Consider the following 27,566-nt stretch of genomic DNA (forward strand, 5'->3'; position numbering starts at 1 on the left):
CACTGGACCATCACTAATATCAACACTGATTAAATCCTTCACCAGAGCCAATCTGAGGAGGGGAATCTGCAAAGCCAAACATGCTTACAAACAGCAGATTGAGGAGCACTTCAACTCTGCTAACCCGCGACGTATGTGGCAAGGAACACAGGCTATCACTGACCGCAAACCACCCAACTCACACCTGCAACCAGTTCTGCCTCACTCCCCAACGAGCTCAACCTCTTCTACGCTCGCTTTGAAAAGGGGAACATGGAGCCTTTTCTCAAAACAGAGCCATTACCAGGTGAGCAGCCAATTACACTCTCCACCTCTGAAGTGTGCGCCACCCTGGGAAGGGAGAATGCAAGGAAAGCAGCTGGCCCTGATGGCATCCCTGGTCATGTAATCAGAGCATGCAAACAAAGCAACTGGCCGAGGTTTTCACAGACATCTTTAATCTGTCCTTGGCCCAGGCAATCGTCCCCACCTGATTCAAGTCTGCTACCATCGTGCTGGTGCCAAAGCACTCCACTGCTACAGAAATGGCTGACTTTCGTCCCATCACACTCACACCAGTCATCGCTAAGTACTTCGAAAGACTGGTCCTCACCCACTTTAAAGCCTGTCTGCCACCCAGCCTGGACACTTCCCTTTTCACCCATGACTGCATACCTGTCCATACCTCAAACAGCATTATAAAGTTTGCAAATGACACCACAGAGGTAGGCCTGATTGAAGGTAATGACGAGATGGCTTACAGAGAGGAGATCCAGCACCTAGTATCATGGTGCAATAACCTGGAACTTAACACCAAAAAGACCAAGGAAGTCATTGTGGATTTCAGACGTGCTGGCAATCTGACTGAACAGCTGATATGGTGTTAACAATCACCACTGTCACTTTTCTTCTGTGTTTTGCACTATTTTGCACCACTTTAAAATCATGCATCCTTGCACCACCCAAAAACTATCATTACACTTCTGTATGTCCATCCATATTTATTCTGTCTAGTCTGTGTATATATACTGTATATAGATGTATATATTCATAATGACATTCCTTTTGTACAGCTATATCTGTCATACCACTTCATACTGTATCATAGTTATATAAAAACCACACTACTGTATATATACCCTTATTCAGTTATATGTACATATTACTACACCTTCTGTATAACCTCATACCCTTATTTATTACACTGCCACTTGTAAATAAGCCATCTATGCATTTCTGGTTAGATTCTAACTGCATTTCATTGGCTCTGTACATGTACCTTGCACAATGACAATAAAGCTGAATCTAATCTAATCTAATTTACATGGCTCATGTAGCACTAAAGGTACAAAACATTCACAGTGGTCATGTAGCAAATCAAATAGGTAGCCAGATAAAATATCAAAATGTCTTAGTTTATCAGTCAGTGGGCATGGCCTCTTTATTCTATAAAAATGAGACTCTTATCTCCCTGTACACTATCTGAGCATGCACCCGGTCTTTGGACAAAATCCTCCTGTTCTAATTTCACCTACTTGGAACTGGGATGCTTCTCTAAGACAGAACCTGCTGCCATGTGTACTTGAGAAGCTCTCCACAAATCCAACAATAAGGTGCTCATTAAGGCTAGTGCAAAACTACAATACGTAGTACCTTTGAATTGAAAGCCTAATGAAGGAATGTAAAGTACTCAAAGAAGGAGGAGGGTTACATATTGTTAAATATGTTACAGGCGTCTGATAAGAGTGTAAGCAAGTGTCTCCTTGCTGGTGTTACCCAACCTTAGTGCAGCTTCCTGCACCATTCTGATTACAAAGTAACTCTGGATGGTCTTTCTATTCTGTCGTGCAGGTGTGATTATTGATACCAGTCTCTCATTTGAAGCTCTCATAAATAATATCCAGGTAGCCTTCTTTCATCTCAAAAATATTGCTAAGATATGAAATATGATGTCATTACATGATGCAGAAACACTAGTTCATGCTTTTGTTACCTCTAGGTTTGATTATTGTAATGCTTTACTGTCTGGATGTTCCCATAGGAGCATAAACAAGCTCTAGTTAATTCAATTCAATTTATATGTATAGCGCTTTTAACAATTTTCCATTGTCTTAAAGCAGCTTTACAGAAGTATGGAAACAGAAGAGAGAGAAAAGGAAATACATAAATAATATAATGTATAATATAATAATAATGAGAAGAAGAAAAAATAAGAATAAAAATAAATAAATTAATATATACATTTGAAGTTTTAAAATTAATTTAAAAAAGATTAACTTAAAATTTAAAATACTATATATCTATCCCTATCCCTAACGAGCAAGCCGGAGGTGACGGTGGCAAGGAAAAACTCCCTGAGACGATATGAGGAAGAAACCTTGAGAGGAACAAGGCTCAGAAGGAAACCCATCCTCATTTGTGTGAAACTCTACAGTAGATAGTGTAAATGTAAATAATGTCCTTCCTACAACAGTGTGCAATAGTGCAACCGAGAGCTCCTGAGGAACCAATGGGTCATCGCAATCTTCAAGCTCAGCACAGACCTGATTGCTGATAAAGACCAGACCAATAGCTGCCTGACACAACATTGGTTCAAAAGAAGGCATGGCAGTCTCCAGCGGCTTCGTCCACAACAATCCCATGAGACCTGGCTGACCAAGCAATCCCATGAGACCTGGCTGACTTGCAAGGGTGGTAAGCTGACAGCATAGAGACATCCCAGTTCACCAAATACTCTATGCCCATGAACCCTCCAGATCTACTCCTTTACCTGGGAAAAGCTATTCATTTAGCCTGGACTCAAATACTGAGACTGTGTCTGAGTCCTGAACACTGCACTGCACCTTTTGATTGAAGTAGGCATGATGAATCATAAAAAAAACAAAAAATCACTCAGGTACTGTGGTGTGTGACCATTAAGTGCTTTATAGTTTAGTAATATTATGGTATTTTATAATCAATGCGAAACTTGACTGGGCGTCAATGCAATGAGGATAAGGTAGGGGTGATGTGTTCATATCTTCTGGTTCTAGATAGGACTCCAGCTGCTGTGTTCTGGGCATGCTTACTTCAATAATTTTTTTGTTTTTTTATGATCTGTCACTCCTACTTCGATCAAAAGGTGCAGGCTATTTAGTAGTACCTCAAGTACAAAAAACTACAGCAGGGGGCAGAGCGTTTTCTCACAGAGCCCCACAGTTATGGAACAGACTTTCAATAAGTGTTCAAGACTCAGACACAGTCTCAGTGTTTAAGACCAGGGTGAAAACACATTTGTTTAGTCTAGCTTTATATGAATAGAATTTTTTAGGTAAAGGAGCAGATCTGGAGGGTTCATTGGCTTAGGGTGTTTGTTGAACTGGGATGTCTGGTGTGGTTGGACACTTTATGTCCCAGAAAGCCCTCAAATCTGTGTCAACTTCTGGCTCTTCCTTTTAGTTATGCTGTCAGCTAGTTTTCCCATAGTCCCTGTCTGCACTTTGCACATATGTAACATAATGTACATTGCTTATCACATGATTACAATTATACCTAATAATTTTCTCTTTCTCAAGCAAATGGCATCTTGAAAAATGTGTTCCAATAACAATCCCAATAAAGACAGGGAGATTCTCCACCATGGCCTCAGCTTTAAGAGTTTCATGACATTAAAAAAAAATAGGCAGTTGCCTCTGATGGTGTGTTTTTAATGATTTAATTTGAAAGGAGAAAAGTTTTATTTGTACAATTTCTACAATCTATATAATATAGATAGATAAACATGCTAAACACTAATGAATCTTTCTAAATTGTATTTGCCTGTAATGACCAATAATGTGTACGTACAAGGAGAAAGAAATCAAAGAAAATCAGTGAAAATCAAACTGTGAGATTAATGAAATGTGGCAGACACCTAACTATTAAATATCATGCAGCAGATTTTTAATTAAAAGAAAGAAAAATGTTATCATTAATGTAAAAGCAGATAAAATGGTGGACACATGATGCCAATATTAGTATATTTTTATGTGCTAATGTTAAGTATTATAGTTAGACTAACCAGCTTAATATGCCTTTCCCAATGGTGTTTCTACAACATGTTGGCTTCTAAGCCCAGGATTTTAACAGCTGTTACGGACTAAACATTCATCAAACCAGTGCAAACATTAAATTACCTTTGCAGTGTTACAACTAATGCCACACACATTCAGTGCCAATTAACATCATTTAGCTAAAACTGTAAAACAAAACATAAATAAGGCTACTCTAAAAGCACTGGCTAGCTAAAAGTATATTATTACAATCGCTGAATTATTTTAGCGCAAGATGTAATTTCAGTATTTGTTTTCTGACAACTATTTATTGCATGATATTTACATTTATGGCATTTAGCAGACACTCTTATCCAGAGTGACTTACATTTACAAGGGTTAAGGGCCTTTCTCAATGTCCCAGTAGCAGCAGCTTGGTGGACCTGGGGTTCAAACCCATGATGATCAGTGGTCCAACACATTATCCACTGAGCTCTCACATCCCTGGTAGTAATACTGCTGTGACTAAAACAAGTTAAAAAAAAAACAGTTACCCAGAAACAGTTATTTACAGCATTTGATACGTTGCAGCATTTGATACGTCAACCACAAGACTCTCTTATCCACCCTCAGGAGTCTTGGGATTTGCGGACCAGCTTGGGAATGGTTTGCTGCCTACTTGGAAGGACGCTCATATCAGGTAACATGGAGGGGAGTGACACCTGCTCCATGCAGACTCCCCACTGGTGTCCCACAGGGCTCAGTACTTGGTCCTCTTCTTTTCTCCCTGTATACTCACTCTCTTGGTGAAGTTATTTCCTCACATGGGTTCTCTTACCACTGCTGATGATAGACAACTTATCTTCTCTTTCCCACACTCAGATGCCGCAGCTTCTGACCGGATCTCAGCATGTCTGGCAGAGATTTCATCAGGGATGACTGCTCATCAGTTAAAGCTCAATCCTATCAAAACTGAACTGCTGTTCATCCCAGGTGATTCATCCCCAGGTCATGATCTTCCTATATCCTTGCACAACGATCTGATCTCCCCTTTAGCCACAGCTCGCAACCTTGTGGTAACCATGGACAATCAACTGTCCTTTTCCTCTCATGTTGCTAATGTGACTCGCTCATGTCAGTTTCTTCTCTACAACATCAGAAGGATTCGGCCATTTTTGTCCACACAGGCTGCTCAGGTACTTGTTCAGTCTCCTGTCACTTCTAGACTGGATTACTGCAATGCACTGCTGGCAGGTCTACCTATGAATGCAATCCATCCTCTGCAAATGATCCAAAATGCAGCTGCCCGGTTTGTTTTCAACCTGCCAAAGTTCTCGCATACCACCCCGCTGCTGCGATCCCTCCACTGGCTTCTGGTAGCTGCACGCATCCGATTCAAAACACTGATGCTGGCCTACAAAGCCAAAAATGGATTAACTCCCTCTTACCTCAAAGCCCTCATCACTCCTCGCACTGCACCCCGCACCCTCCGATCTACCAGCACTGCTCGACTGGATCCACCATCTCTCAGAGGAAGAGGCAAGTATACTACAAGACTCTTCTCTGTTCTGGCACCAAGGTGGTGGAATAAACTTCCCCTAGAGGTCCGGACAGCTGTCACTGGCTACTTTCAAGCGGCGGTTGAAGACCTACTTATTCAGGAAACACTTCAACTAGCACTTCTTTCCATATCTTTTGCATTAAAAAAAAACAACAAACAACCTTTGACACTTTTTCATTGTAACTTTGAACAAATGTTTTAAACTCATGGTATTTTAAGTATGTAACCTAGTAAGCCAGCATTAATGTATTCAATATTAGAGATATAAGCACTCATGTACGTCGCTCTGGATAAGGGCGTCTGCCAAATGCTGTAAATGAAAATGTAATGTAAATTTGCAAAAGACCCCAAAAGAATATCTACCTGTATGTGCCCTTAAATTTTCTAGTGAATATGTGCAAAGCACTTATGATGTACAGCTGTTTAAATAAACTAATATTGAGTGTCATAGGCTAAAAATCCTAGGACATTTAAGGTTTTGCAGCTCATGCAAATTAACAAAAAATCTGTGAGTGAAGCAAAATAGCGCTTTCCAATTATTCCAAGGTATCACTGGTTTTGCTTTTAGTTTGTAGAACTCAGGTCATTGGGACCAAAATGTATACACTTTACTTTAGTGCCACCTTTGGGCCAATCGGGCCCATCTCACTTGCATGAGGGAGTACCACCTGTTGCCAAAGTTTCATGTCTTACAGTTTGATCAAGACTTACAGTTTAATCTAATTGATTAAATTTAATGCAGAAAAAAATTACAATTAGGCTTGTTCATTAGGGATAGATGTCAGAGATAAATAGTCATTTGATTTTAACGTTTCCAATTTATATTCTTTTTCTATATGTATGTGAAGCTGCTTTGAGTCAGTGTCAATTATTAAAAGTGCTATAAAAGTAAATTGAATTGAAATTAAATTGAAATGAATAGAAAGCAACAAGAAGAAGACAAATCTATTGCAGCACTTAAACCAGCTTCTACTAAGTAATCAGTGATCTGGTTAAATTCTGGTTATTGTCCTAGCCACTTCCACTTTCCCCCAATGACGTTCTGTTGAGAGTGTGTTTCAGGTAATTGTCTTACTGCATAATGAAGTTTCTCCTAATAAGAGTGGATGCATTTCTCTGTAAATTGGCAGACAGGATAATATGTTTTGGATAATATACAGATCTTTACTTTTCTATCAGTTTTGTAGCAGGTAATATTGGGTTCAGAACTTTTGTTGATAATTTCTGTAATTCTTTGTGATTTTTGATCTATCCTCCTTATTCTTACTTCTGATGACTGGATTGCATATTGTGGTACATATTTGTATATATTTGTGCTCGGGAAGTCTTCTTTGAAAGGTAGATACCCTACTCTGTTATTGACATCACATACTGCTGTTTTGGGGGTTTTCCTAATAGTTTTCACAGTCTTTCTGTCATCAACAGCTGTTATCTTTTTTTTTTTTTGTTGCTGCTTAAATCTCTTTAATCTCTTCATGTTGATATCATGGTGTTCTGACTTGATATATCAGGTAGAATGTATGTAAGAAGATAGACAGATAAATCGATAAATAAATAAGTGGTACACATTCTTGTGCAAAGTCCCTCTTGTCATTCACTGAACTAAGCATCTGAACTAAGGTCAATTATTTCATAAATTACCGAAAGCCCTGTTATATATTAGGTAGGCATTCACACATTTAGTAAGGCAGAATGGATAAAAGGCTGAAAAAAAAAAAGTTTTTCAGTCCCCTATTTCACCATCTGAAGAAGTACAAAAAAATGAATTTAGTATGAAGATTTATCCTTCCACCCTTTGTTGTCAAAGAATATATTTAAGGTGACTGTGATACCAGATCGATGGTCAAGATTACCTGCTGATCTGCTGGATAGAATGAACCACAACCACACTTGTACCAGAAGAACAACTGCCTGAGAACTGCCCAGAAAGTTCCAAGTTTGACAGGAAGTATAGTAACTCAAATTAATACTCTATTACCACCTTGGTGTATAGAAAAGCTTTAGGTTATTAAAGAACTGGGACTGAAATGGTAGATGAGAGAACAAGTGGAAAATATAAACAGAACTGTAAGAATAACAACACAAGAAATACAATAGGGAGACAATATTGTAATGCCAGTGAATGGTGGTCCAAGAAGTACAGGCTGAGAACAGATCATACCCATTGAGGACCTATAGATTCTGTTTCCTGTTCACAAACACTGTGCCAACAGCCTGAAGACCTGTACACTACAGCAAAGAACAAACACTTCCTAAAACATAATAAAGGTAAAAGAAATGTCTCACTGCCAAGTTAATCCCCATGTAAAGCAAACTCAGGTAATCATAAAATGTTGAAGTATGAAAATGCTTTCACCAAAGAGAATGTTCAGAATCAGAAAATTGACAAAAGGTGTATGACAGATTTTACTTAGAATCTGTTATAGATGTTGCAAACTGTACATATGGACATTTTTGCAGAATTTCTGTTCTGGGAATTGGATTAAGAACAGAGGGTTTTTAGGTGTCGGGTGTTTGGGGAATCAGAGGGTTTTGTTGTTCCATCATCCTTCATCAATCCTAGGAAATTTTATTACATCAGTTTGTGCAGCTCAATGATTTCTCATGATGGAAATGTATTAGAGGAAAAGCTTTTTATGCTGTATGAATAGTATAATTCTTTTGACAACTGTTTTTATATTATAAATACATTTATAAATTAAAAATACATCTACATACAATTTGATACAAGATTGCTATTTTAATATTTAAATAAGTAGATAATATTTATTTACATTTTTGTAAATTAATATTTAAATATGTAAAAAGAGTGTTTTTTGACCACATTTCTAATTCTAGAAAAAACTTCCAGACACTGACGTAAAGTGATGATCTACTAAACTACTGAGACCTTGTGATAACGTTTCTAAGGATTGGCTGTTTTGTGGTGATGGATTTTCAGGGAGAAGAGTGTTTAGGAAACTGCCGGGCGTTAAGCGATGAGACGCGCCCTTATCTCGCCATCTTGGCTCAAGTGTTGTACGTCAACTATTGGATTCATCCGGGAATTCGAATGCGTAAATGCCGCCATTTTGGCTCTTTATTATCTAGTTTCATACATTTCATAGGGAGGAGCTATTGGATTTTTGGACAGGAGTAACAGCTTCTGAGCACCAGACTGGCACTCAGGGAACGAAGGCCAGAAGAAAACCGATAGCTTTACATTTCGGAAATTTTATTGGAATACGCTGCATCCATTAGAACCAGGGCGTGTTGTGCAGTTTCAGAGGGCACCATATGCCTTGTTAGAGTAATGTAAGCTACAGGGATTCGTGCAGCTAACGGTATAAACCGAGAAACGTTACACACAAGGCTCCGTACCCGTTTTATTAATCTGCTAGCCACTGTTAGATTGTCAACCATTTTCAGTAAGCGAGGGTCTTTAATTAGCTGCTTGTGCAGCCGCGCTACGGATGTTGCTGCCAAATCGGCGGAAAACCGGTTTCTTTCTCACCGACGACATCATCTTTGGATCAGCGTTTTAATCGACGTTCCCGAAACTGTGGTCATCTCGGATCAGCGGATTACAGAGGAAGCAGAAGGTGGGGCGGAGGAGCGTCAAGCCCGATAACCACATCGCAAGGCGAGCTGAGCTAAGCTAAGATAAGCTAAACTAGTTAGCCGGATTCTGTCAACTTCCATCCTGGGAATTATCATCTGAACGGGAAATAAGTGCATTACACAGTGAATAGCAACCTCGTGATATTGTGCTTGCATCAAAACGCAGAACGAAACAAAGCTGCAGTCGTCGATTTGGTTCACAAACACACCGCAGGTTTTGTCGGCTTTCCCCGGAGATCACTAGCAGGGTTGCCGCTGGACGATGGCTGACGACGACGTGCTGTTTGAAGATGTATATGAGCTGTGTGAGGTGATCGGGAAGTGAGTATCTCTGTAACTAAGACATCACTGTGTCTTAGTACATCAATACAGTACATCACTGTGTCTCAGTACATGACTACAGTACACCACTACAGTACATCACTGTGTCTCAGTACATCACTGTGTCTGAGTACACCACTATAGTACACCACTACAGTACATCACTGTGTCTCTGTACACCACTACAGTACACCACTACAGTACATCACTGTGTCTGAGTACACCACTACAGTACACCACTACAGTACATCACTGTGTCTCTGTACACCACTACAGTACACCACTACAGTATATCACTGTGTCTGAGTACACCACTACAGTACACCACTACAGTACATCACTGTGTCTCTGTACACCACTACAGTACTTCACTGTGTCTCAGTACACCACTATAGTACACCACTACAGTACATCACTGTACCTTAGTACATCACTACAGTACATCACTGTGTCTTAGTACATCACTACAGTACATCACTGTGTCTCAGTACATCACTGTGTCTCAGTACATCACTACAGTGCATCGCTGTGTCTCAGTACATCACTACAGTACATCACTGTGTCTCAGTACATCACTACAGTACATCACTGTGTCTCAGTACATCACTACAGTACATCACTGTGTCTCAGTACATCACTACAGTACATCACTGTGTCTCAGTACATCACTACAGTACATCACTGTGTCTCAGTACATCACTACAGTACATCACTACAGTACATCACTGTGTCTCAGTACATCACTACAGTACATCACTGTGTCTCAGTACATCACTACAGTACATCACTGTGTCACAGTACATCACTACAGTACATCACTGTGTCTCAGTACATCACTACAGTACATCACTGTGTCTCAGTACATCACTACAGTACATCACTGTGCCTTAGTACATCACTACAGTACATCACTACAGTACATCACTGTGTCTCAGTACATCACTACAGTACATCACTGTGTCTCAGTACATCACTACAGTACATCACTGTGTCTCAGTACATCACTACAGTACATCACTGTGTCTCAGTACATCACTACAGTACATCACTGTGTCTCAGTACATCACTACAGTACATCACTGTGTCTCAGTACATCACTACAGTACATCACTGTGTGACCAGTGTTACTGAGACCAGTGTTACAGCTCAGGAACTCAACTGGAAATTAAATCATCATTAAACATGAGTAAATGTTTATTTTAACCTGCATGAAATCAGTCTTTATGCTTTTCTTCATATCAGTCTTTATGATTTTCTTCATTTCAGTCTTTATGATTTTTTTTTCATTTCAGCCTTTTCTTCATTTCTCTAACTACATAAAAATTCCTGCAAGATAACCATTACTGTTTCTAAAAAATATTATAACATTACCAAATAATTAGTTTTAATCCATCATTTTTTTAATTGATGCAAACCCTTGTCTTAATTGGAGCTGGGAGACCAAAATAATCTCAATATTGTCAATTTCTTCTTTAAATATTTACATTTATGTCTTTCCTTTGCACTTTTCTGAGTGCTGCTGGCTGGCCTGGTGTAGTGTTTTGGCAGATTTTAAAGATCATAAATTTCCTGGTTTTACACATAAATGTAGTGAAATTGCAATACAAACTCCAACATGCATTGTTCAAAAGTGTAATACATACATTGGTAAATCTCTACTGTGATCAATCTGGTCCTGCAGTGGACGAAAGCCAACACACTGTGAATACAGGACATGCAGGAAATATACAGTATACATGCAAATATAGAACAAGATCACATGCATATGACTGTATGTCATTATGAGTTACTGAGTGCTCTTTTGTAATATTGCTTATTACCAGTAATTAGACTCTAGCTATCTAGGTTCCTTAAATATATCTTTAGCAAGTGAATGCCACCCTTCAACATTTTCTGGGCTATTTGCTGATCAGATGTAGATATTTCACAGTGTATATATAGTACTATGTTTAAAAGCTTCAGATCAGAGCTAAGCTACTTCTCAGAGTAACAAGAGAACATCAAAGCTGTGTCGGTCTTATTCTCTTAAATGTGGGCCATTCAACTGTCAAAAAAAAAGTCATTGTGAAGCACTGTTCTGATGCTCACAGCAAGGCCAGTGTTGTAGTTCAGAAGTTTACATGCACTTAGGTTGTCAGTAAAGCATTTTTTAATCCAATTCACAGATTTCTAAGTAGCAAACTGTAGTTTTGTCAAGTCATTTAGGATGTCCACTTTGTGAAGGACACGAGTAATTAGGCAGTTTGAAAGATTCCTGAAAATGAAGTCAAGCTATTAGGCATTTAGCTTCTGATCAGCAAATTAGTGTCAAATGGAGTGGATGTATTTTAAAGCCCACTGCCTTTCTCAGTGCCTTGACACACCATAGGAAAATCAAAAGAAATCAGCAAATAATAATTATAATAATTATAATGTGTCGTTGTCATACGTTTTGCTCACATCAAGTCCGTTTTTCTTCAAAAGTAACACCTGAGTGGTAAATTTTGTGAATGGTAGCTCCTCACATGCGATCATATAGGCTGTGTTAAACTTAATTTTTAGATCCTTCCATTATTTTTCTTCACAGAGTTTGCATGCTTGAGAAACTGCACGTGCTAATGCTGTAGTCTGTGGAGCACTCTTCGCGATAACATGATCACCGAGCATTTTTATGCTTGTGACTATCGCCGTGTTTTCTCACGGTCTCTTTTTTGAAATAGTTAGTTCCTGTAATGAAAACATTTTCCGTGTTTCGCTATCATACCTCAGCCATGAAAACTCTTGAATCCAAGAAGCTGTGAAATGTCTTTCGGCACGATGCTCATTGACTGACACGGAAAGATGATCTCCTGTCTCTCTGTCGTTCTCTCTTGCGGGCGTGGTGGCACAGCTGCTGGAGCCTGCTTTTTTACAAGCAGGTGTGTCATCAGCGTTGGTGCTCGATGAGGATTGTTTAAAAAAATCGTATATTTTTCGTTTTGACAGTTTTTCTGGCGCGGAAAGCTGATTCTCGGTTTGCTCATTCGTTTTTTGGCGCTCTAACTCAGTGAAATGTTCACGCGCAGCATCTCATTTTATTACGTCAACACAACAAATTATGTGATAGGCTACTGCTCACAGAACACGCACATAACATAAAAAATATAATCATAACGTGTAAATTTGATTGGTCGCCATTGGCAACCTCAGCAAAAATATCAGTCGCAAAATAATATTTTTAGTTGCAAATGCACCTAGTTAAGGCGCAGTCTGGAGCCCTGTACTGTAATTCTGTTTGTGGTTCTGCAGAGACAGTAGCATCATCCTCAGTTGTGTGACTATAATTCCATAATTAAGCCAAAAGTCAAAGTTTATTCCTGACTGGATTTGGACCTTCACTGACAGGACTGCATGTACCACATGTTCTACAACCTGTTGCTGCAACCGCACTTCCACCTCTTGTACATTAGACACAAAGATATCTTTGAATCTTGCTACATTTATGTATCTTAAGTCCTCTGTAACTATTCCTTCTTGAATTGGCTTTGCAAATCACATCTTATGCAATCATTGAAGTGTGAACTCTGTTTGCTGTCGGAGATAGATGCTGTTAAAATTGTTTCAGTTTTCGAGCAGTGGGAGGAGTGGGGATCTTGTGGGATGCTGCCCTCTACTTGATGCTTCAGTGAAATCCCTTGGACTGAAAAGAGCATTTTTTAGTGTCTCCAATGAAGTTATGTCCCATTCTTTAGGCTTGAGGTGGCAATTAAATTCAGTTTATTTTGTATAGCATTTTTAACAATTCACATTGACTCTAAGCAGCTTTACAGATGTATAGAAACGGAAGAGAGAAAAAAATAGAGAAAGTATAAAATGATCTAACTATTTATCTCTAACATCTATCCCTAATGAGAAATGACGGTGGCAAGGAAAAACACCCTGAGATTATATGAGGAGAAAAAATTAAGAGGAAACTCAGAAGGGAACTCCTCCTCATTTGGTTGACACAGGACAGAAAATAATATAAATGTAAATAATGTCCTTTCTACAACAGTTTGTTGTTGTGCACCCGAGAGCTCCTGAGGAACCTATGGGTCAGCGCAAACTCTGAGTTCACCACAGACGCAACACTAACTCCTTCCTGCCAAAGTCTTCAAATGATTTCCGATAAAGACAAAGATCATACAGCTGACTGACGCAACAATGGTTTAAAGAAGGCATTTAATTTCTGTTATCAGTTGTCATGTCATATACTAATCCCCAATGTTCATGATGTATCAGTTTGTGTAGTTGTAGACCAAAATCAGTCTTCTCTCTTGTCAGTTTGTTGGAACTTAATAAAGCTGAGAGAAGGCATTGCCGACATGTTCAGCATTGACAATTGCCGAATCAAGATTGTGCACAAAGTATGGACTGCAGTTATAATCAGAGAAGTCCTTGTTATTTGCAGCATTATTAGTTGTACAGTAATTGCTCTCATGTGATGTATATCAAGACACCACTGCCTCCCAACATCTCAGTTAAGGTCAGTTTTGCACAGTCCAGGCTCTGTGACTGCACCTGCCAATCCTTTGTTATGCCCCGAGCAGTTACAGCCATTTTTCCGCTAGTCCAGAGATTTGTTGTAGATTTGTTGTTAATCCAGATCCTTCAAATTTGTCTTTTTACTTGTATTGCCTCTCTAGTTTCTGTACAGTTTTTCATCAAAATCTTTGTGTGGAGCAGGTCATATTTGCTATTGTATTTTAGTTGTTGTTTAAAACAAATCTTTCTATTGTAATGTTCCACTGGTCAGCGCAACTTAAGGACTTGTACCATTTGCTTCTTTGGATGTTGCTTCATACATTTTTTTAATTCGTTTCAATTTTATTTGTTTAGCTCTTCTGGACGTTGTATAAAATAAATTTGAAAAAATCCAGAATAAAAACAATCCTGGCATTTTCATAAATGCTTTCAATGGTGGGTTGCAATTTCTTGTTTGTATATTACGTTTTATTTAATTTTTTATTAATAATTGATATGATGGGCAAGATCCAATTGCAAATGCTCCCAGGTTGTTGCATGGGATTATTGTCGTCATATGCTCAATTAGCAAAGATTGTAAATGTAAAAATGTAAAAGTGTTACAGAATTGGTAAAATGAGTTTGAGCTGCTAATTATTAAAATATTTTCAGTCACTGTCAGATTTTTAGGGATAAAAAGCTAATGTAATGTTAAACAGGAAGTCTTTAAAGATTAGGTTTAATATATGAGTTAAATGAAGTGTCACAACCTTGTGTCCAAAGGTGTCTAATTGCGTTGATTGTGTTTTCCCCCTCTGGCTTGAACCCTCTGTAGGAATTCATGGCAGATGGTTTCAGTGAAGTAATGAGTATGATTAGTCAAGGGACGCATTAATGATATTTCATTCGTAGTACGTTTGCAGAATCGAGAGGATTTTCCCCCCCTTATTTTTAATACTTGTCAAAATATTTGCATGTAAACATTGCTAATTTGGCACACAAGAAGTAAACAGTTTTGAATAATATTTGAAATGAAATACTCTCTGCATACTTTTGCCATATAGATATTAACCATTTAATTATAAGAAAGCTCATCTTTATTCCTTTACAAATTTGTTTTTCTTCTTTCTGCAGTCATGGTCATGTGAGGTAGGATGTGGGGATTCATCTTTGGAGTTTCTAGTGTTAAATAGACACAGCTCCTTTAAGGGTACTGAGGAGACAAGGTGTTTTTTTGTGCCTGTGAGGGTGTGAGAAAGAGAGTGAAGGAGAGGGAAGAGGAAGGATGCAGATTACCAAAATATTTTGTTCAAACAGCAAAATCAACCAGTTTGCTTTAGTGACATCACTCTAGCTTCCCTGTAGAAAATAAATCATGCAAATATATATGCATGGTCCAGGATTGACTGTGAATTTGTTGGTTGTAGTTTAAGAGTTGAAATAATAAGTGCAGTGTAATCAATTTTTCAATGTATTACAGTCTGGAGGAAAAGCACTTGGCCGCCATGGAGCGTTGCTGGTGCTTTCCAAACCCACAAGTACACTATTCCTTTATAGGATCTATGATCCTTCTGACGTTTGTTTTTATAGGCCTCAATTTTTATGTACAGCCACAGAAATAATAATAACATTATTAATAACAAAATGTTGGGACAATAGCATTCCCTGATAACAATGTTGTAGGATTGTATACTAATATGTTACTAATAGTAGCTGGAGCATTGCAAGACAGTTAAGACAAAGACAGTATTTGCTGCCCAGTTTGTTTAATTTAGAAAGTCATGCATAAATTAAAAAAGAGACAGTCAGCTTTGGGTAATGTTCAAATTTACCATAAGAATTGGGGGAAAATGTGATCTGAAATGTACAATGTGATTTTGACCATGGCATGATTGTTGCGCCAGACAGGCTGGTTTCAGTATTTCTGGACTGCTAATCTCCTGGGATTTTCACATACAACAGTCTCTACTAGTGATGGGAAGTTCGGTTCTTTTCCGCGAACCGGCTCTTTCGGACAGTTCGATTTAATGAACCAGTTCAAAAATCCAGTTCACCAGTTCTTTTACGTCCTGCTGTAATGACGTCATTCACAATGACGTAATGGCGCAAATTCCATTATCCTGCTGCCGGCAGATATTAATACAATCAATTTAACACATTCGAAAAGTTCTTTGTAATCATAACTTTAGTTGAATACGTTTCTTACATTTAAGTTTTGCAACTAAAACACGCAGTACAGGCATTTATGTGCAAACGTGGATGTTTTACGTGTCTTAAAGATATAAAGTTAATAAACTAATCTTCATCAATTTTAATCTTCATCAATTTACAAAAAGCGGCATATAAAAATACAGACTAACCTGCACAATAGTCAATAGTAAAATTAACTGACATATATTGAGTGACATATATTGATTTTTTTTTTTATAAAAATGTTTAATAGCTTATGACTAGTTACTATGCATATCCCAATATGTATAATTTGCTCTGAAGGTTTACGCATGCGCAGCATCAACAGTATGTCGGACACGTCCGAAACAGTTCTCAGTTCAGTGTACTGATGATTCGCTGTACTAGTTCATCGGTTCTCGGACGCGTCCGAAAGAAACAGTTCTCAGTTCAGTGTACTGGTGATTCGCTGTATCAGTTCAGTTATTCAAGCATGCTCAGTATCAACAGCTCATTGGTTCTCGGACGCGTCCGAAACAGTTCTCAGTTCAGTGTACTGATGATTCGCTGTACTAGTTCATCAGTTCTCGGACGCGTCCGAAACAAGCAGTTCTCATTCAATGTACTGATGATTCGCTGTATCGGTTCAGTAATTCACGCATGCGCAGTATCAACAGCTCGCGCTCACAGTTCTCTCAGCACAACATGTCAGTTCAGTGTACAGGAGTTACATATAACTCCGGGATATTAGTTTATTTAGAGTCAGACAGACTGTCAGGCATGACTGAAAGTGAGTAACTTTAGTAACTTGTGGATCAGCGCTGACTCAAGTCACGAACTGTTTAGAACGAATCAGTCCGATTTGGTGAACCGGTTCATCCAGTTCACTAAAAAGAACTGGTTCAAAAGAACGATTCGTTCACGAACTGGCCATCACTAGTCTCTACAGTTACTCAGAATGGTTTGATGAAGATGGAAAATCCAGTGAGTGGCAATTCCTTGTTGATAAGAATAGTTGACTGAGAATGTCTAGACTGGTTTGAGTTGACAGAAAGGTTTCAGTTACTCAGATAAACACTTTATAATTGTAGAGAGCAGAAAGGCATCTCAGAATGCATAACACATCAGTCCCTGGTGGATGGTTCAACAACATGTCAATCTATCAAGTGGATGGTTCACTTCTTTCAGGCAAGAACAGAAAGCTGAGTCTGCATTGGACACAGGTTTACCAAACCTGCTGGACAGTTGACTACAAGAAAACCGTAGCAAACAGTGGATAGTGAGTATGATTGTTGTGAGTGAACTTTTATTTTCTTATGGGTGAATGGACAGACAAAATTAAAGAAAAAAAATTATTCTTTGGATCCACACAAGTTTGTGTGTGATTGATTTATTGATAGATAGTTACATACTATATATGTGCTGGTGGTAGCATAATCTGTAAGGAACAGGAGATTAATAAACAACAAATTATAGTGTGGGCCAAAATAGCATTTCTAATTTAATGTCTAATCTAGTTTATAAAATGTAAAGGATAAAATAGTTCTTAAAAACAGGGTTTAGTGTTAAAATGCTAAAAATCCACCATTCTAATCCATTTGGTTGGTAGTGTGTATCTAATCAGTTGCTATGAAAATTTAAGTGTGCAAAGATTAAAAGGCTAATGGTTATTCTAAAGGCTTAAAATGTTAAGAACATTATGAATTTTGGACTTTATGGCCATTAGTAGGCTTAGTGCTATTCATGCATAAAACATGCATACTTTTTATATCTTTGAAAAATGTGTCTATTGCAACTTTTTAATAGCAGACTGAGCTTTCTCTTTAAACAAATGCATCTGACAAAATTGGAAAACCCATTATGCAGTTCTCCTCATGAGTCAAGGGTTTTTTCAACTGGGAACATGTCAACTTTTACAACCCACAAGGTGTGGGTATGTATTGTGTGTTTTTGTATACGTGTGTCTGTGCAGGTCGGTCCATAGCATCCTCCATCCCGGACCTTCCTGCTTTGCTACAGCTGCTGCTCCATCAGCAAAGGGTTGCTATTTCCGCCCCAGACGACCCTTGACCAGATGATCATTAAGGGACAGTATATCATTGCGGTGCTGGGAGCTTTGATTTCCTGATGCTTTCATCATTCCATTTGTGGTTGTGCTAGCTTTGTATGTTACATGTTTTTGGCTGTGATAACCTTTGTTTTGAACTTTGTCTCTCCTGAATATGTGCTTGATCTGCCCCTTGGTTTTATTTGGATGCCTGGATTTGTACATAGGCACTTTTAATTTTTTTTAAATATCAGTCTACTCTATATTTATTAGTAGTAGGGGTATCATTGTGCCATTTATGCTGGGTGTGGCTTTTGGTCTTTTTTTTGGAAAGGGAGTTTAGGAAAGAGAATTGTTTTTTGGTTGTTTTTTATTTCTGTACGTCAGCTGGTCCAAGTAAATTGTAATTTTCTGTTTGTTATTTTGCCCTTGGTCCAAAGTGAAGTTTCCCCTGGTTCCATTGTGCTGTTATATTAAAGTCTAACACACTTTAATATAACGCAAACAGCAGTTTTGTGGGCCAAAGCACGCATCTTCTGTGAGCCGTGGTGATGTTTGTTGCTGTTTGTGGTCATGGCTGTTAATGTTAAATTTCAGTTGATTACCTTTGTTTAGACAGGTCTCATAATGATTTGAGCATTATTTAGTGATTGGCCAAAATTTCGAGGAGGAGTTGCAAAATGACATGTTATTGTAACTTTTGATCAGCAAGTGGCGCTATCACAAAATATGTTGCATAAACTCTGGTCCTGAAGATGTCTACCAAGATGAAGCCTTCTTCTAGTCAGTGGTTGGGTGTTATGACCTAAATATCAAAACCTGTAAATGCTATTTCTTGAACCTGTCCAAGGTTATGATTAAGTAGAACTTATATTTAAAATCAATTTTTAATCCGGGCCATTGAATTCATATTAAAGCAGAAAAAATAAAATAACACAAAAAACAGTTATTGACACATGATCCAGAATTGTTATTTGCCTCTCAAGCAGTGCTAATATAATAGCTAGGTTTTTATCTAATTATGTAGGGGTCTAACGCAATGCGATACTCATAGTATGTCAAAAATATATTAAGTAAAATTAAAGTTGCAAGCAGAATTTTAGGGGCCAAGCACCCAAGCATCCATACTTCTGTAAAGCTGCTTTGAGACAATGGGAAATTGTTAAAAGCGCTATACAAATAAATTGATTTGAACTGAGTGTGCTTCACATTCACAGATGCCCTAAATTTTTGCCAAAGTCATCACATGAAATAAGAGCCATAACGTTTAGCAAAAGAATCCAAGAGTGATCACTCTTGATGTGTATGATCTGACCACTGGCAGGGGTGGAATTCTCTGACTGTAGGAAAAATGGTATAGATTTCAAAAATGGACAGTAGGGTTGCAATGCTTTTGCATGACATTTAGACAGGTGTCAAGAGGGACCTACACAATATTAACTATGTGGCCTTCATGTTATGACTGATGGGTGTAATAACGCATAGAAAGGATTTACACTAGATTTTAGGACATGGCTGTGGGGATTTACCTAGTCAGCCACAAGAACATAAGTAAGGTCAGATACTGATATCAGGCAAGAAGGTCTCCGTCGCAGTCCGTGTTCATTTTATCCCAAAGTGGTTCAGTAGAGTTGAGGTCAGGGCTCTATGCAAGAAGCCGAATTCCTCTAGGCCCCTTAGTTTAATGAAGACAAATTGTAATGCTGCAGCATACTGATATTCAAAACAATTGTGCGAATCCATCATTCCAAACAGTGTATTCCAATATTGTATATCCAGAGAGACTGTACAGCAAGAAAGAAGCCACTGATAGAGCATATGCATTGCTTTTGTGAGGAAAAGTCCTGTGTCATTATGTTTGGATGAAAAAGGGTAAGGCTGGCGAACCATAGAACAACATTTCAACCTTATAGCATGGGGGTGGCAGCATCATGTTCTTGCGGGTGCTTTCTGCAGGAGGGACGATTTCACTCCATTTAGAAGGCTGCTTTTTTCCATGCTCTTTCTCTTTACCTGGCTCCTTCTTCCACATTTTCAAATGAATAATAATTGCGTTTTTGTTTCAAAATGTTTTATTTACAAGAAGCTGAGGATGACTGTGGTGAAGGATGGCTATTAGTCTTAATGGATTTAATTGTGTTCTTAGCAATTTTGCTGCATTGAAGTTGTTGGATGAGATCTTTAGTATGTAGCTGTAAGCTATACAATTATCACTTTACACCTTTTTATATAAAGTAATTCAAAAACATGACTCCTGCTCAAGAATGCACAGATGGCCACTCCAGATGTTTTATCAATTGCAGACAAATTAGTTCATCATTGTCTATGCTAGTCTGTAAGTGCAAAACATTCAGTAAGTTCTCTGTAATCAGCATTCTGTCACTCAAGGAAAATGCAGCCCAAATTATTATGCTGTATGTTTATTCCAAAACCATGTTGTCCATCCACAGTAACATGCAGATAAATCGATTTGCTATTATACTCAATAACTAAAATAGATCAAATTTATATAGATTATATTGCCTAATTTTACAGACACCTGACCATCATACCCATGTGCCTTTTAAACATTCCATATCAGATGAAGTGAAAGGATTTTTTTTTTGCTGTGCTTATAATGTATTGAATGAGAAGATGCATTTGTTTGAAAAGAAATACTTAACTGAGCTACTTAGGAGGCTATTTAGAATTCAGGTAATGTGAGATAAGAGCATCCAAAAAGTTAATGATGATCAGGATGTTAAGCATAGACATGAGTTAATCTTTTTTCTAATTTTCAGAGCAACCTGGCTGATGTGGGAAAAAAACCCTCTCTGCCACGGTGAGAGGTGGTCTCAAAAGGGGCTCGAGTAAATAAGGGCACACATTAAATTTCCTTCCAAAAGTATGATTTTGTCTGTACAGTGCTGATGTTTGGATTTGGAATCAAAAGATGAATGAGATGGATCAAAATTTTAGTTTACATTTTCTGATATTTTACATCTAGATGTCTTAAACAATTTAGACCATGGCAAGTGATCAAAAGTATTGGAAAAGTTCCTTGTTGGCCATGTGAGCTCTGTTAGATTTTTGTTTGCATAACTGAATATGTAATGGGCCCCATGAATAATGCATTTGTGTTAAAAATTTAACATATTAACTTAATGTTGTAGAAAAAGTGGAGCACAGGGCAGAGATGAAGGTATCACAATACACCATCCAGGGTGAAGACAGAAAAAATGAGAACAGAATTGACATAACAGAAATCACAACATGCCACACAGCTCTGTAGACTTTGCCTTCAATAGAAACTAGCCATGAGAGGGTTTAATGTTTTATCTAGTCTTAAATGCGAGCTGTATAGAATAGCAAGGAATAGACAACCAACAAGTGAATTGCCATGGCTTGATACAACTTATTCAAATTCAAATTCAAAGTGTTTATTGTCATATGCACAGACAGAAAGCATGTTGCCCTGCACAATGAAATTCTTACTTTGCTGTCCACACTAAATGTCATACAGTAAAGTAAAAAGTAAAAACAAAATGTGTGAATGAAAAATTTATAAAATAGAATAAAAAAGAGCAATAAAAGAAATAAAGTTCTTAATAAAGGCAATAAGAGGTGCAGTGCCGAATAAGGCAATAAAGTGAGGTAGTGCAGTTCTTGGTGAGGTAGTGCAGTTCTGAGAAAATGAATGTGCAAAAAATGTAGTTCAATGTAAACAGTTATGTCCATGTAAACAGTTAAGCAGTTATGTCCATAATTGCAAACTCCTATCAGCTGTTTAGGAGTCTGATGGCAGAGGGGAAGAAAGAGTTCTTCAGTCTAGAGGTCCTACATTTCACACTTCTGTACCTCCGTCCACAGGGTAGAAGTGTGAACAATCCGTACTGGGGGTGGGAGGGGTCTTTGAGAATGGAAGCAGCGGACTGTGGACTCTGTGGTGGTAGATGCTCTGCAGAAAGGGCAGTGAAGTCATGATGTTCTTCTCCGCAGTCTTCACCACTCTCTGCAGACGTTTGCGGTCCATGCTGCCGTACCACACAGTGATGCAGTTGGTCAGGACACTCTCGATGACGCAGCTGTAGAGGTTTCTGAGGATCTCAGGCGACATGCCAAACTTCCTCAGCCTCCTCAGAAAATACAGCCGCTGTTAGGCCTTCTTGACCAGCTGCGTGACGTGAGGTGTCCAAGTGATGTCCTCACTGATGTGGACACCCAGGTATCTAAAATTGCTCACCCTCTCCACTTCAAGCTCCCGGAGGAACAGTGGCTGATGCATTCTTTTCTCCTTTCTCATGTCCACTATCATTTCCTTTGTCTTGTCCTTGTTGAGGGTGAGGTTGTTGTCTCCGCACCATGACACCAGACTGGCCACCTCCCTCCTGTAGGCTGCCTCGTCACCGACAGTGATGCGTCCTATCACTGCAGTGTCGTCCGCAAACTTCAGGATGATGTTGTCCTTGTGGGAAGCGACACAGTCGTAAGTGAACAGGGTGTAGAGGATGGGGCTGAGTACACAACCCTGTGGAGTTTCAATGTTTGTGATGATACTGGATGAAGTCCTATTACCAATCCTGACAGGCTGCGGCCTGCCAGTCAGGAAGTCTAGGAGCCAGTCACAGAGGGTGGGGTGCAGACAAAGTGTGGACAGTTTGTGGGTGAGTTTGTGGGGGATAACCGTGTTGAAGGCGGAGCTGTAGTCGATGAAGAGTATCCTTAGGTATGAGTCCTTATTTTCCAGATGAGAGAGGGAATAGTGGATGGCAGCAGCAATGGCGTCCGAGGTGGACCTGTTGGGCCGGTAGGCATACTGCAGGGGGTCAATATTGTCTGGTATGCTGCTCTGAATGTGGGCCAGCACCACTCACTCGAAACACTTCATGATGATTGGAGTGAGTGCCACTGGCCTGTAGTCATTCAGGCAAGTGGGTGTGCTCTTCTTAGGCAGGGGGACGATGGTCGTGGATTTAAGCACGAAGGAACGGTGCACTGACTGAGGGAGAGGTTGAAGATGGAGGTGAGAACATCAGTCAGCTCGTTGGCACATGCTCTGAGGGCCCGCCCAGGAATGTTGTCTGGTCCTGCTGCTTTGCAGGGGTTGATCTTCCTCAGAGTTTTGTGTACCTGGGTTGTTGAGACGGTTATTGGAGGGGAGGGAGGCTGGGTGGTCCAAGTGTGTGTGAGCCCCCCCAGTCTGGCAGGCTGTCTGTTAAGGTGATATTGTTCGTGGGGGTCCTGTAGTCTGTGATTTGCTGCAGACCCTGCCACATCCGCCGTGAGTCAGCAGTGAAATAGAAGCTGTCCAGCTTCTTTCTGTACTGCCTCTTGGCCGCTGTGATGGCTTTTCTCAGTCCATACTTCGCAGCTTTGTACTCGGTCACGTTGCCTGATCTAAATGCAAGAGAGCGAGCATGCAGCATGTGACATACCTGAGTGTTTATCCAGGGCTTCTGGTTTGGAAACTTCCTGATTTGTATGGTGGGCACGATGTTATCGGCACAAGTGCTGATGTACCCAGTCACATACTCAGCATAGTCCTGTACGCTGACGGAAGTCCTCCAGAGTGGCTGCAGCTTTAAACACATCCCAGTCTGTCAAAGCAAAACAGTCCTTCAGGGTGCTCTCAGTCTCTGGGGTCCAGAGTTTAACCTGTTTGGTGACAGGGTGTGCTTGTTTCAGCCTTTGTCTGTAAGCAGAGTACAGGAACAAAGAGATGTGATCTGAGTGTCCGAAGTGGGGGCGTGGTGCAGCCCTGTATGCACCACGTATGTTGCTGTAAACATGGTCCAGAGTGTTCTTATCACGGGTGGGAATTCCACATGCTGGTGGTATTTGGGGAATACAGTCCGTAAACTACACTGGCTGAAGTCACCGGCAACAATAAAAACAGCATCAGGATGAGCCGTTTCTAACGCGCTGATGACGTCGTGGAGTTTGGTGAGTGCTGCCGTGGAGTTAGCTCGCGGGGAGATGTAAACAGCGGCCAAAAACACAGCAGTAAATTCCCTCGGTTTATAATAATCACGGCATTTCAGATGTTCAGTTGTTATCCTTAACAACTAAAAATTGTGGGTAGAATTGTGCAACATTAGGATAAATTTGCTAACCATTATTAAGTCTTTCTTGATCAGTGAGGTGCCTTAGGATGTTGTTGTCAGGGGGAAATCCCACAGATTGGTGAAAGGTAGCGCCAAGGTCTAATGTGTTCTGCCATGTATACTCACTGACATTTATTATACCGTATTCCTGCTCAGATGATGCTTGTGGCACAACAGCTGGGGAGAAGGGAGGGTAGAAAATGCAGGGAAACTGGGTTGAGGGACTAGTTTGACATGTTGGTCACTGGGAGATGGAATCAGAGGGGGAGAGAGAAAAAGTGTGAGGAAAAAGGAGAGCCATCTGCTACCACAGATACGGCCAGGTGATTTTCCAGTAGAATTCTCCAATCTAGGGATACTGGTTAATGGCACTGTACACACTTCTCTGTTTCTGCCTGGATCTGTGTGATAAGCTGCTGCTCTGCTACCACCAGATCAAGAATTCCTTTAGTGTCCTGTTTGTCAGGCAACATCCACTGCTGAAAGAAGTCCTTGAGCTGCTGCACGAATATGAATGGGTGGTCAGCTTCCATTTCCATTGCAGCACCTCTTTCTTCACTGTCTGGCACTCCAGCTGTGTGTGGCGAGCTGGGAATTTCTTGACAGCAGTGGAAGAAGACATAAGTCACACACATGTTCCCCCTGGTCATCCACCAGGAGATTTTGCAAACTCAGATGCCAGTGTGTGTGGATGTGTGTTATGTTGTGTTTCCTCTGTGTCTCTGGTTTACAGCATTTTCTCTAAAGACAAACAAACAACATGTAAGTAATCTTGCCAGGGTTAAACACGGATGAGAATCTTCATGTGTTATCTGCTGGTTCAGTCTGCTTCTTCTATGTCCACAGCTAATCCTCAAATGCTTAATTATAAACTGCTTTATTAAGTATTTAGCATTCTAAGTTAAGACTAATATTTAATTTGACCTTCTTGAGAGCAAATATTTTATATGTTAAACAAGGTATACTTTTGTTTATTTCAAATTCCCCTTTGTGAACATGCTTGAACAATCTATATCATTCACTTTCAGCTGTCATGTAGACCAAGGAGCTTCCCATAAATACTTAGGAGAGATTTTTCTTCGTACTTCGAAGTGAATTTAAATAATTATTTTTTCTTTCTTTAGGGAGTTGTTTGAAAAGGAGCAGAAAAAAAAATCTAATTCTGATGTATGATGTAACACAATAACACATTCAGGAGTCACTGTACATTTCCTTTTGGACTTTTTTAGGTCTCGTGCTTGTTCTGTAATTAGGTGGGCTGTGTGACAGCATAGTCTGAGGAGAACATGGTGTCAGTATTGCATGCCATGGCATCTTTTGGTTAAGGCATGGAGTTGTCACTTTTTGGCAGGCTTCACACACATGCATACACACATACAGTGGATCTAAAAAGTTTACACATCCTGCTAAAATGGCAGTTTTTTGTATAAATGAAACCAAGACAAATCATGTCAGAACCATGTTGCAACCTATAAGAATAGATTTAAACTAAACCCTAAACTAATACTTAGTTGAAGCACCTTTAGATTTTAGCACATCATTCAGTCTTTGTAGGTACGAGTAAACCAATTTGGCACATTATGGCAATATTTTGCTATTCTTCCTTGTAAAAAATATTCAAACTCAAATTGGCTAGGCACATCATCACAGCCCTCTTTTCAGAGTTATCACAAATCTTTGATTGGGTTCATCATTTAGATCTGGCTCATTCTAAAACCTTGTTGTTGTTTTGGTAAACCCTTTCCTTTGTTGATTTAGAGGTGTGCTTGTTATGTTGAAAGGTGAAATTCTTCTCATCAAGTGTTTCAACAGAAGCCATAAATGTTACACCAAATTTAACTGGCATTTGGAGCTTTTTGTTCCACCCACCCTGATTAAAGCCCTTCTGTAGTTCTACCTGAAGAAATGATGCTGCCTCCTCCATGCCTCATTGTTGGGGTGGGTTTTGTGATGTGCTTTCTTATGTTTTTTTGGCACTAATCATATATTTTGGTGTTTTGGCCAAAAAGTTATACTTTGACCAGAACAAATTATTCCGTGGGGATTTGGAGATTGGCTTAAGCCTCAGTAGGTCAGACATTTGAAGAATTTGGGAGATTGCTGTCACATATAATGATCAACCAGTACTTGTCAAAGATTGCTGCAATTCTTTTAATGCTGTTGTTGATACTTTTCAGCAGTGAGAACCTGCACCTGTGTTGTAAGCCTATGGCTTTTCCAGGTGGATTCTAAATCTTATAGGAACAGGTATTTATATGGGGTTAATCATTCTCTTTATCTTATGGCAGGTATATACTATTTAGTATTAACATGAGAGAGAATATTATTGGCTAAATCTGAAATCCCAGTTTTAAAGGTTTTGTTCACTTATGCAACCGGTAGTAAATAGTCTGACATGATTTATCTTGGTTGAATTTTTTTATACAACAAAAACCTTCAATTTTTGCAGCCATGTGGAGCCTTTTTATATCCACTGTATGCACATAGAGCATGAGTGCACGTCCATGCTACAGAGTGACATCCGTTTGTCAGGGCCCTGTTTCTATTTGTTTTCTCGCTGTCATACAGAGAAAGCACTGAATTCATAGCAGTTATCTGGTTGTAAGAGTTTGGGAGTCAGCTTCCTGTTTTAAGACGGGAAAACATTTCTAAATTACTTGATTCGTTCATTAATTCTTTGCTGATTTTCATCTGATTACAGTCCTTTCAGGTAGCTGTGCATTGCATTTATCTTTACATATGTCACACTACTATTTACAGTTTATTTAGTTTTGTGTGCAGAGCTTTGAATGTGTTTACATTTTATTTACAGTACATTTAGCTACCTCTGTGTGTTGTGTTTCACCTGGCACGGTACACATGTATATTGTTTGGAATGACAATAAAACTGTGTCTCTGTTTCCCAGGGGGCCATTTAGTGTGGTGCGCAGATGTATTAACCGGGACACAGGACAGCAGTTTGCTGTGAAGATTGTGGATGTGGCCAGTTTCACTTCCAGCCCTGGACTCAGCACAGAAGGTGAGTTTATATAGGAAATACAATGACAATATGAGATACAATAAAAGAAGGTTAGATTATGCAATCTTAATGTGGTTTTGCATATTCGTTTAATAGATAACAATCATTTTTGTACACTTAAGCAAAAAAAGTTCTATTATGCAAAGTGTAATGTAAAATATCTACATACAACTGATTATTGCATAACTTTAAGCATTTTGCATTGTATAGCTCTTATAAAAACAGTCAGTGTCACCTAAATGAATAAATTGATCAACTATTTTGTGGTATGTGTAGGGCATTTTTCCCAAATTTTAGGCCAGTATGTATTTATATT

The 27,566-nt window shown here is 39.2% G+C and overlaps 1 protein-coding gene across 5 annotated transcripts in view; it reads left to right on the forward strand.

Moving 5' to 3' along the window:
• The first annotated feature begins 8,614 nt into the window (after positions 1-8,614).
• caskb (calcium/calmodulin-dependent serine protein kinase b) overlaps positions 8,615-27,566 on the forward strand; it is a 61,502-nt gene continuing 42,550 nt past the window's right edge. The window contains exons 1-2 of one of the 5 annotated variants that reach the window (XM_027133414.2): positions 8,615-9,471; positions 27,138-27,250. In XM_027133414.2, the coding sequence (XP_026989215.1) occupies positions 9,413-9,471; positions 27,138-27,250 (172 nt within the window). In that variant the 5' untranslated portion in view covers positions 8,615-9,412. The remainder of the gene's footprint in view (positions 9,472-27,137; positions 27,251-27,566) is intronic. The other 4 variants (XM_027133420.2, XM_027133418.2, XM_027133413.2 and 1 more) reach the window with 4 other exon arrangements.

This window comes from Tachysurus fulvidraco, chromosome 5 (assembly GCF_022655615.1).
Source record: "Tachysurus fulvidraco isolate hzauxx_2018 chromosome 5, HZAU_PFXX_2.0, whole genome shotgun sequence".
NCBI lineage: Eukaryota > Metazoa > Chordata > Actinopteri > Siluriformes > Bagridae > Tachysurus > Tachysurus fulvidraco.